We start from the raw sequence: 12,321 nt of genomic DNA, 5'->3' as shown, positions 1-12,321 counted from the left end.
CTTCCAAAATAATCAAAGTTTTATTAAAAATGTCGGAGTTAAACGTAATATCCAATGTAGGATTTTCACTTCGAACTTTAGCCAGTATATCCTCACTCATTGATTCTTTATATTTTTCCCATAATGTTTTTGGGTTAGATGGATTACAGGAGGTTATTATGATGGCAAACAAAATTCAGATTTGTCCTGGAAGAGAAATCAAACGGGCCTCTCGCAATGAGTCATCCCAGTGTTGATCTCCTTTTAGCAACCCTAAATTCTGGCAAGCTTCTCTGAATGTCTCACATATTTCTCCGTTTACCGTTCTTAATTCTGCAAATGAGCGAGGTCCTCTAATGGTATGTAGAAGCATTCTTAAAAAATAACATTCAGCGTTGTTAGGATGGACTGTGTAGACTCGGCCCAATGCGTCACATGAATAAATATTATTCTCAGGATCAAAGTTGCCCATTTTTCTTCTACAAAAGACTTTCCTTGATGTATTCCACGTATAATATCTCGGCAATTCTGAATACAATAGTGTTCTTGCAAAAGTATCCTGCTGGCGTAGTTGGAAAAATGCTGTTTCTATGACAGCAAAAAAGTAAACAAATTACATACATACAAACAAAAACTCTCCTTTATATATATAGAATTATATATATATATATAAAATATGTATAAATATATATATATTATATATATATTATATATATATTATATATATATATTATATATATATATATATATATATATATATATATATATATATATATATATATATATATATATATATATATATATATATATATATAGCATTTTAAAATTGTCTTTAATGTATAATTTTGTGCATATTTTCAAATGGTAAAAAACACAATATGTTCACTGTGAAAAATATAATAAACAATATAATTACAATAACAAGGGAGAGTCTTTATCCAGCTTGTGAAGTGTGTATTTGATAAGTGAAGGAAAGCCCACATGTTAGTTACTTAAGCCCATTTGGCAGGCAAAGGTCACACATTCATAAAGTGATAATAAAAGGGTAGAACAGTTCCACTCCCAGGAAAAGTGATTGCCTGTGCCAACTGTGGTTTCCCAAAAGGTTTTGAGGGTATCACAGCTCTCACGGTATTTGGTTGAGAACTTGAGGACTTCCAGAGTCATTATTTGAATTAATTCTAAAAGTGCTCTTTGGTCCATTACCTGATTGCTCATTCAGCTACCATACCCCAGTCAAAGTTAAACAGATAATGTAGTGGAATCAATGAATAAACCATTAAAAAACAATAGAATTGAAAATATGACAAAGGTATTAAAGGATAATGTAACTTTGCATATTTGATGTGAGTGGTGTTGATATCATTACCTTGCATTTTCAATCACATATTATGAGTCCTAATTATTTAAATGTTCATGGTAATTATCAAATGAAACATGAATAATGGGTGCAAATTTACCCAAGGTATCATGTATTTGTAAGGGCTAAACAACATAACAGCTTCCATTTACTGATTCAGTTTTTTCTCCTTATAAAGGTGGATCCTTCTGGTCCATTGGCTACTCTAAGAAAGCTATTGCTCTCTGATGAAAGCATTGCCACTTTCAAGAGATGGGTGATAGACCACTGGTATGCTGTGCTCTTTATATTTGCTGCCATTGTTGTGCTAACGGTAAGTAAATCTTTAATATGGACTCTTGCATGCGTGAGCTCAGAGTGAATGCAGAGTTTCAATTGCAAATGCAATATAACCTCAAAGTAATCATGGTCTTGCATTTATTATTTTCATATCCTGATGGAAGTCCTGCATAAATAAAGACTTAAGTTGCTGCATTTTGTGAAATTTGTTTTCGCAAAATATAAAAATCTCGTGAAATATCTCCTACCATGCCGGTGTTCTTACTTGAGTTTTAAGAAATCTATCGTGCTTATCTAATGTAAAAATATCACTGGCACATCACAACAAACTTGTGCATTCAAGACACAGCCTCATTAATTTCACATATAATAACTAATGAAATTTAAAATAACATTATCTAGTAACAATGCCAGCATCCTAAAAAAAATCACTGATTAATCTTTTAAATAAAGGTTATACTGTATAAATCAATCATCCATTCAATGACATGGAGTCGAATTAATATTTTTGTATGCATGCAATTATTATATTTTGCCATTATTTTTCATGGAATTATCCGTCAATTGTTTTTTCTCCAAATATACATACAACCCTGAATGGTTAAGTTTGACCTTTGGTCAGGAATAGACTCAAATGGTATAGAAAGTGCTTTATTTGCATGATGGAAGTGAGTGAACTCACAGCATGAATTTAATGTGAAATGACTTCTTTTGAATTAGCCCAAAAAATAAATAGTACGGTTAATTTTTCAAAATTATTTCAGGCCCATTCCTAGGATAGGTATTGTGCACCCTCATATTTTTCTTACTGGCACCTCTCTCTTTTCCACACCTGTTTATGGTCAATGTTGATGAGTTTTTTTTTTTTTTGCATTTGCTATCTTAACTTTTGGCACCCCTTTGGGAATACAATATCACGCTAACTAGGGATGGACCTGGACCTACATCTGCATGTACATAGTGATTTAACATTTAGACAGATGACTAATGGAATAGCACAGTAAATTGATTTTGATGTCATTGCATTGTATTCTTTGATAGCCTTTTTGCCAAGAATGCACCTCCGTGGACTTCATGTAATGGCCTTGCCTGAATAAAGTGGACTCCTTTAATGTTTATAATTTACAGATAGAAAGGAATCGATGAATTTGGTGCATTTTTGGCAGAGATTTGATGATCAAAATCATTGAATGGAATGGAATAAAAAAAATTGACTGCTTAGAAGTTGCATGAATGCAAGAAAACGACAAATCCTAAATTTAATTTTTTTCAAAGAGCCTAGTGGAATAGAGAGTCAAATTGCATGCAATGATTGCTTATTTTCTTTTTGTTCTGAGCAGCATGTGGGCACACCTATGCGTAAGTTTGTGCTTTCATTCAATAAGTGAATTTATAATTTTTTTATAAACATTACATTCTCTAACTTATTCTGCTAAACTCTCTTCCACCAGTAGTACACGTGGCATCATGCTTGTCTTGCTTGTTAAGATTATTATTGTCGGCACATTCTATGGTAGTTATAAATTAGACCTATGCTTTGATGTACGCTGTTATTTCAATTCAAAGCATTGAAAAATAGATAGTTAATTTATACAATCAGCTCTTCAACCCTGAATCACTTCTTAAGTCTCAATAAAAAATGATTTTTTTTTTGTTTAATGGTATCGGGAATATTTGGTTAGCCTTGATTAATGAGTAATTATTTTTTTGTATTTAATTTTCTTTTAGTACATGTAATACTTCTGTGAATTTCAAGGAAATAACTATCACTATTCATTGACTATGGCTGAAATATTTCAATTGATTCATAGTCCCAAGAAATGGCATCATTCTCTGATTCTGTTCCATTATAAATATAATCTAAATATTAATCCCTACCTAGGCAAAGTTTGACCTGATATCTGTGGCATGTCACGCATTTGGTGTCCTATGATTTAATGGTTGGCTGATATATAAGGAGAAAAATCACTATGGTGCTTATGATTGCTTGATCAGTTGTCAGATTTGTGCATAAGGATATGTTGACTGCTTAATTGGTCATCAGCACTAAAAGTGCGAAGTAGTTAGTGTCATTTAATTTTTGAACAATAATCAGTGGTCGAACTTTGCTCCCCTAAAAAGATAGAAAATGCGTCCTGATTTTCCATTTATTTCTCCCATCTCTACAAACTCTCATTCACTTTTTTGAGGCCGTAGCATTTATATACCTCTGTTTTTCTTTTAAATATATTTATGGTCATCAATCATATTTTTTAATTGTAAAAGTTTAGGTATTTTTTACACCTGCTTAATTAAAAAATCTACTGTTGAATCTATATCTAAGTTTTTATAGGTTCATCATTCTTTCAATACATTATGGTTCATTTTTAACAACGTTAACATTCTGATGAGATACTTGCTGAATACCATGTACCTATGTAGAATATCACTTCTATGTGCCATAAATATTATCTCTATAGTTTGGTAATTATTTTTACATTGCTTATTTGCATTGACATAAACATAATTAAGGAGAATCAGTTGAAATAAACATAATTAAGCATTTACAAGTGCATAGGTAGTTACACCAAGATGTATAAGTACCCATTCTAGCAGTTGTCCCACACTATATTGTCAGCATAATCAAAGGGTATAGATTTGTAATGAAATAACTCAAAGTGTAGCCATTGACTCTGACTTAAGTTGAGATCAGCTGATAAAAATCACTCCAAGGGACAAAACACTTATACCAAATAAATTTCAATGCTTAGTCAAGCTCTGTCGGTGATAACATGAACAAGAAATGTAATGCAAAATTGAACAATGCGCTCAGTGGTAGACTTAAAAGATTATCACTGACTCCCAAGTGCCATTATAAATAGAAATTCATGGGGAAATTGAGAAACAGGAAAAATATGGAAATTACTCAATTTTGAAAAAATGTTGGGAAAAAGGTTGAATTTTTGAAAATTTTGGAATGTGATATGTGGATCATGAATTCCAAATAAGAATTATATTCCTCTTAGTTATGAGACTATAGTTTATGTTTGGGGTGGGCAATCATGCATGCAGGCCATGGCTAGAACCAAAACTAGCGTAAGACTGACTTTGATAATGGCAATGGCATGTGTAACTATGTTGGGTGCTTAATAGAAGTACCCAACCAGTTTTCCAACATTGTGGACAAAATTTTAGGCTGCAATTTTAAAGGGAAACTTTAATTACTTAACTAAAGGATGACAACAGCTACATAACTTGAATTAGGAATGCTACGACATGTTGTAGAGGTTAGATTCTTAGAGAAATGAATTTATCCACTTTGGAGATGTCTATTTACTCTTTAGTTTAATTTTTCAGTTGTGTGTCTACTTTCATATTACACTTACAAATTAAATGAAATAGCAATCATTCCTCCAAGAAGTTTAAATTCCCATTTTACTCATTAGCTGTATGCTCTAGAAAGTAAGTATGCCAGTAATTTTAATTACCCATTTTAGTCACCCACCTTGCCATTGTAATTAAGTATGTCCTGGTCGTTAGGCTATACACGTATTTGCTATCAGTGCAAAATTAAGTTTTGCTCCGTAAACTAAGCATCAATCCAAACTTTTTCCTCCAGGTGGCATTGACAAGGCTTCTCGCAAAGAGGCCAGAATCGAAAAAGCTCAAGTCGGTAACCATCATCCACAGCTCAACAACAGAAACGGTGCGGTTGCCACCGGGCGAGGGGGGGGGAGGGGGGAGCATCTCCAGGGGCAGGGGGGGGAGGAGTGACGGTGCACCCAGCAGCGGTGCGGACAAAACTGCCCCTGAAGAAGAAGGTGCGAGAGACGGGAGGGAGGGGACGAAAGGAGCAGAGAAAGGCGGAGGCATCGTCCTCGTCATTGAACCACAAGAAGCCAAAGGTGGTGGTGAAGGGGAGGAAAAGGGGGATGGGGGTGGCGGTGGTGGTGGGGACAAAGCGGGGGCTGGGCAGTGAGGAGAGGGACGCGGGGGCAGGGAGGAAGGGGAAGGCGAGGCGGAGGAGGGGTGGGGGGAAGGTGATCGACTACAGCAAGCAGATCGTGGGGGCAGCAGAGGGGGGAGCGGTGGAAGGGGGCGACGGTGGGGGCGAGGGAGAGGCGCAGCGTGGCAAACCGAAGAAGGAGAGGGAGGAGCTCGCGGCGAGTGGGGCGGGAGAGGAGAAGAAGAAGGGCAAGGGGCGCAGGGGCAGGAGGGGGCGCAAGGTGATCGACTACAGTGCAATGCAGGGGGATGAAGACGTGGATAAGCTGGGAGGGGTGCGCAAGGCAAACAAGGAGGTGGAAGACTCAATGGGCAAGGTGCAGAACTGGCTTCTCTTTGCGTCCAACCACTTCCCCAAGTCAAAGTCCACACCCGCGGGATTGGTCACGGTGAGCGAGGACAAGGTTGCCCCCAAAGACGTAACGTTGCCCCTACCACGGCCCAACAAGGGAGAGAGCAAGGCGAGGAGCCTCGGGAACCTGCGACCCATCCGAGATGGAGGCAGTGGTGGCGACCAGAGGGTGAGGCTCCAAGTTGTGTACAAGCCTCCCTTCAAGTTCAGCCTCAAGTTGAGGAGGGCCGAGAAGAAACCACCGGAAGGGGTTGATGCAACAACCGCCCATGAGGCAGAGAGACAGTCAAAGAATGTCGCAAGTCGGAGGAGGAGTGGGGGTGTCGCTGAAGGGAGTGGCGGGAGGACTGCCGTGATGTTGAGGGTTGCCGAGGGCAACAAGGAAAAACAGAAGGCAGGAGGGAAGGGTGGGAGTGGTGAGCGGAGGAAGAGTTCGTTGGCCGAGGGGGGCAAGAGGAGGCAGTCCACGGGGGTGGGGCTGCCAGGGGCCAGGGGGGGCGGAGAAGTGCTGGAGGAGAAGGGCGTTAGGAGGAAAGCGAAGGCAGTGGCACCGAGGGGCAAAGGTGGGGGGGAGGAGAGGAGGGCGGCAATGCGCAAAAGAGACGCAATGGACAGGGTAGCAAGTGCAGACACGGAAGTCCTCCTCTCGGAGAGCGAGTATTTGTTTGCGGAGGATGAGGCTCCGTCAAAGGTGGACACGTGACGAAGGGCCAAACGTTTGATGTGCTCAATTGTATGGCATTCCATATTGAACATATTTCCGTGCAGGTTTTGTTATAGCGTGATATCTGTGGGCCTCCGGGGATATATTTGTGCCATGGACAAAGGATTTTTTCAGGCTCAAAGTGAAACGAGTGTCTAAAAAGTCTACTTAAACTGACTTTTTAAATTAAAAGGTCATTTTCTTCCTTTTATGTGTCCTTTATAAGGACACATCCTGGTGATATAGAAAGCGTGGGTGAATCACTCAGCATTCAAGACTCATCCATCCACTTTTAATCATTTTTTTATAAAGAAAGTGCAGGATTGGTTCAAGTGACTTTTAACGTGCTCAAGATGTAACAGAAGCAAAGGGTATTCCAAAAAATTATTTATGAATATATTTATCAAACAGCATGATTTTAACTTCATGTAACATCATCTTGAACCATGAAACCATGTGAAAATGAAATTTTTGAGACAGTGAGTAAAGAAAAGTATGAAATTTTACTCTGCTTCTTCTTGTGTCCATTCATCTTGAATTCCCTCCTAACGTCAGCTTTGCTTAATGAGCATACAAATTTTTTAAACTATGCAAGGTAACGAGTCACATTCACTGGAAATTCATGAACATGAATCTCTAATGTTAATTTGATGAGGAATATTCTTACTGCATATTATTTTACTTACACAGGAACAAAAATAACCTTTGCAATCGTCCCTTTCTGTCAGCGATTTGATTTGATCAAATTTGCCAGAACTTTAACTTCGTAGAGTAATGCACACATGATGATTCTACTGGTGTGCTAACATTCATGAAGAATGCAGTTTCATTTATTACAGCTCTAATGAATGCAAGAATAATCAAAAATTTGCTTTGATAAGGCAGAATGGTATAAAAAGTATTTTTAATAAGTAAAATTTCTATGGAAAAACTCATATGTTTAGTTTTCTATTCACATTATTTCCTTTTGAGTTTACCTAAATATTTCTGTACAATTTTTACAACAGAGACCTTAACTAAAAATTATTAAATATGTTACATTTGTTGTCTCAAAGTTTTTTGGCTGTCCAAGGTAAGTGTTGTTTCAACATCCCTCTATTTCACGCTGAATATAATCTAAGAATATCCGTTTAAATTTGCATAATAATAAATTTTCTTACCAGCAGAACCAGGCCTATAATAATTGCCAGTGAAAATGTGAGGAAGCATGCATATCACGTGTTCCCTAAGACCTATTCTATCCTTGTGCCTTCGCTGCTCCTATGTACTTAATGTCAGTGATCTCCCAACAGTGATGAAAGGTGATTTTGTAGACTTTGTGTAAAAAGTGCCATCTCCAGTTTGGAAAACTAGTGTAATTGATCAGAGTTATGATAAATAAGAATTGATTCCTATTCTCTCATTCATTTAAACCCAGGGAAACTATCGATTATGTTCCTTATATTACACATTTATTTCCTCCGACCTGATTTGTACTGAAGTCACAAAGTTTCTTGGCCTTTATGTCAATTAAACATTTGAGTTGGGGAAACTCAATCATCAATTTACTCTCATATCCAAAATCCTCGGACTGCTTTTTAAATGAAAGGACGAATAATTCACCAAATATGTAACGGCCATATCCATATATGTATAACAGTACATTGATTGCAATGGGGGGTAGAGTTTATTCGGCATTCAATAATTAACTACTTCAGTAAAATAATAGTAGTCTTTGTAAGTTTTGATCAAAATAAAAGTAATATATTTGTGATTGGGTACCTGTTTTTATACTGTGGATGAAACCCTGAAAGATATCGAATAACAATGTGTTTATTTTCATAATTCTTTAATGTATGTACCATAGATAATTTATTTTGTGCTGGCATATTTTTTTTATTTGTGCCGTATCTGTAATAATATATCCTTGAAACAATAAAATTTTGCAGTATTTTTAACACTGTAATGTTCAAAAACGAATGAATAATGCATTTTGGTGTGCCAGTATGCTGAATATATACCTCCTAGTGATGGAACAAGGCAATATTATAATAGCTATCAAGCCAGTAAACCCATCAGAAGGGATACTAGTTTCTTTAGAATAGTGAAACCAGGCTTCCGGTATGTTGGCGCCATGCTGGCCAAAATGTGCCAAAACTGACCAGTAGAGTGGCATAACCATTAGTACGGTATGCTGCTCATGATGCAGGTACCACAAAGGCTCAAAAAAATCATTTTTCATGACTCATTAAAGTCTAAAAAAATTGGGTCACCAAAGTCATGATGTAGGTTGTCTTGGAATATGATAAGGAAAATATTTCTCCAGAAAGAAAGAGACATGGAAGTCATTGCCTCGATGAGAACTGCTTGAATACTTAGTGTATGGGATGGAAGGTTTGTGAATGAAATGGCTGAAAGGCTGATGAACCTGTGTGCATGTGGGACAAAGTGTAAGGGCTTAGATGATGATGAAATAGATGACACTTGTTTGTTATCGTGGTCAGGAGGGGTGGGTCAATAGAGTCCAAAGCAATCAGAGTGGACTTAACTCTGAATAAGAGTGCTATATGGTTGCGTGAAGAAATGAGATGGTATCTTCAAGATTGCTCTGGGTTTACATGGAATCTGTTCCCAATTCAAAGAGTTGTAGCTTCTTGTGATGTACCCATGGGTGGAGAAAGCATGTGCAATTAGTTGTGTGGAATATTGAGAAATGTTTTCAAGGAGTTTGACCCTAGCCAAAGAATATTATTACATATTGGTATACATGAATGGTTGTGATGGAAGGGATGCCTCTGAAAAAGTGGTATAGCCATTTGGTTATCCCTTATGTAATGATAACCGTAAAAATGTCTAATGATGTATTCAAACATTTTTATACCTTAATGTCATAAATAATGATCTGAATCCTCATTCAATATTGGGAAACTGAACTAATGGATCAGGCTTTTCCTTAATATGTGCCTAACCATAATGAAGTCTAAGTGAACCCTCAGTGGTGATGACCAAAGAAGCCTTGCTTCTCCAAATGCATTGAGTGATGGAATAAAAAATTGAGGTGGTTTCCCTATTACCTTCCTCAAACCGGACATTGAGGGATCTGGGTTCAAATCCCGCTCAAGGCAAATGATTTTTACACTCTGAAATTGTTGCATTGAAATGCACATTAGTGTTAGACTCCGTTAAAAGTTACCGTTGCGGCATTTCCCGCAATTTCTTTGGAATTCCTCAATAGTGTTTAATGTGACAGCATCAACAGAATGGCTGCCCCAATGAAGTCATATGCCTTAGCATTTATCTCCCTGAGAAACAGACACCTCTAGGACTACCTTTTGTCTCGCTCCTACCCTTTGACCTATCTAGCATGGGTGACCCTAAAAAAGAGCAATCATCACTGCTCCTGCAAGCACAGCTTTACTGGTCATCGGAATGAACCAGCCCTTCCATGACATCAAGGTTGTAGTCCTTTGGGAGGGACAACCATATCAACAATTGAAATAATTTAAAAATAGGACCACAGTGTCAATGAAGCATCAGTAATATCTTTTTAAAAAATTATAGATAATTTCAGAACTCTATGAAAAATTGCTCATCAACAGCTGTTTTAATGGTAATTTAAATGAGTAGAGGGCAAACAAGTGTGAAAACTTTGAAACAAATCAGGCTGATTATTCAGGCAACGTACCGTATCTTCCATCAATGACGCACCCATTATCTATACAAAAATGTTCAGATGATCGAAAAAAATGGCGATGCGCGTTATGTAATGAAAATTGAAAAAATCCAAACATTGACGTATTTTTTCACAAACTATATATAATTTTTATGGGTATATAAAAAATATATATACCTGTATACATATTATATATATATATATATATATATATATATATATATATATATATATATATATATATATATATGTATATATATTATATATATACGCTATATATAATTTTTATGCAAATATATATATATATGTATATATATATATATATATATATATATATATATATATACACACGTTCAAGATAGCTATGATTCCCTGGGCGCACGGTATCTATACAAATTCATGATAACTACAAAGTTCTGGGTGCATGTTACGTATAACGTGCATGTTATTGATGGGAAAATACAGTAATAATGATAAAAATCCATTGTAAAATACAGTGAATTGCAGAAGAGTGGGCATATGGGTTAGAATCTATTTGCATTTATGAGAAAAATTAGAGAATCTATTCCAAGTACTGAGAGAGGAAAATAAAAAGACCACGGAACCTTTACTCTGTTGATGAATCAGAAGACACCTTTGGCAAATGACAAGTGTTACATAATAATGTTTCCACACAAATTTTGAAATAATTCTAAATATTCTCCCTTTTAGGGTCTTGAAGCATAGACTGGAGTTGTATGCCCTGTATCATTTTCTAGTTGTGGTCCTGATTCCACCATTTTCTCCGTGTTCTCGCTGAAAAATCCCTTTTAGAACCAGCTCGTTCCATGGTAGCCATTTCATGGCCTGACCTACAATAAAGTCGTCTTTTCCTAACCTTAGAGAAACCATTACAAAGATGGTGATTACGTGATGTATTAAAGAGTTCAACAGCCTAACTTTTTTAAGGTTTGGTTGTGGGGGGAAACATGCTATTTGGAGTCCATCTGCATATAAGTACCTTCTGTGGAGTTATTCCTGTAAGCTACCTAGCTTAACATTATAATGCCTTTGCTTCCTGTTAACCAAGACATCTAGAAACTGTTATCCACAGAAGACAATTCAGTAACCAGAGAAATCCAAAAACAAAGTAGCTTCATGCCTCAACATATTATGAAACTAGAGAACCAACTCCCATATATCTGCTGGATATTTCATTCAAACCGATTATCTCAACATGACAAGACCAGCACAGCAAATTTCCATAACATGTCTATCACCAATACACCCAATTCTCATTCTCTCATTAGTCACTAATTGCTCACCCTATGTGCAGTAATGTGAGAAGTATACATTTTTATAAAGTCATTTAAGCTGCCTTAGGTAAGCATTTATTCTTTATTCAGCAAATACAATTCTGAGTGTTTTGGACCAGGATGTTCCCAGCACATTAAGGAAGAATTGCTTCAGGCAAAATAGATTTCACAAGGTGGAAGGAGTTGATGGCAAGGCATTGAGTAAGAATGGTAAGAATAGATCAGTGAAAACTTTGATTTGGAGCATGATTTGATGATCGGATGTGATTAAGGGAGGTAGAATGTATCCAGAACTGAAGAAGAGTTTATTATAGTTTGGGGTGTCAGATTGTCTTGTTTGACCAAGCTAACTATCGCAGTGATGTTAAGTCAGTTTCCATCCAAACTTTAAATGTTAGAATAAGAGATAGCTATAAAATCTAAAGTGGTTATACCTATGTGAAAAGAAATATTGGTTGACCATAGGAAAAATGTAATTGTTCCTATAAAACCATAAACATAGCTATCAACCCAAAGGTAGGTTTGATAAGAAACGGTAGAGTTCACCCAATACTAAGCCCAATGACATGTTTAATTCACACATTAGGGTGCGGAGCCAAGTTCCTTTCCCTGTATTGTTCCCATAGTTATCAAAAAGAAAAAGACTGACATGTGAAAGCTTGAGAATGTTTGTAGTTGGATGACTTGTGGATATTACTCGGACTCGTGACTCGCAAA

The 12,321-nt window shown here is 36.8% G+C and overlaps 1 protein-coding gene across 1 annotated transcript in view; it reads left to right on the top strand.

Annotated features, from left to right (window-relative positions):
- Kul (Kuzbanian-like) overlaps positions 1–6,657 on the top strand; it is a 288,032-nt gene extending 281,375 nt beyond the window's left edge. The window contains exons 13-15 of the mRNA XM_071587949.1: positions 1,518–1,652; positions 5,217–5,572; positions 5,652–6,657. Of these exons, the coding sequence (XP_071444050.1) occupies positions 1,518–1,652; positions 5,217–5,572; positions 5,652–6,657 (1,497 nt within the window). The remainder of the gene's footprint in view (positions 1–1,517; positions 1,653–5,216; positions 5,573–5,651) is intronic.
- The last annotated feature ends 5,664 nt before the right edge of the window (positions 6,658–12,321 follow it).

Source organism: Hetaerina americana, unplaced genomic scaffold (assembly GCF_022747635.1).
Source record: "Hetaerina americana unplaced genomic scaffold, ioHetAmer1.1.p SCAF_3, whole genome shotgun sequence".
NCBI lineage: Eukaryota > Metazoa > Arthropoda > Insecta > Odonata > Calopterygidae > Hetaerina > Hetaerina americana.
This window is presented reverse-complemented; position numbering and strand designations above follow the sequence as displayed.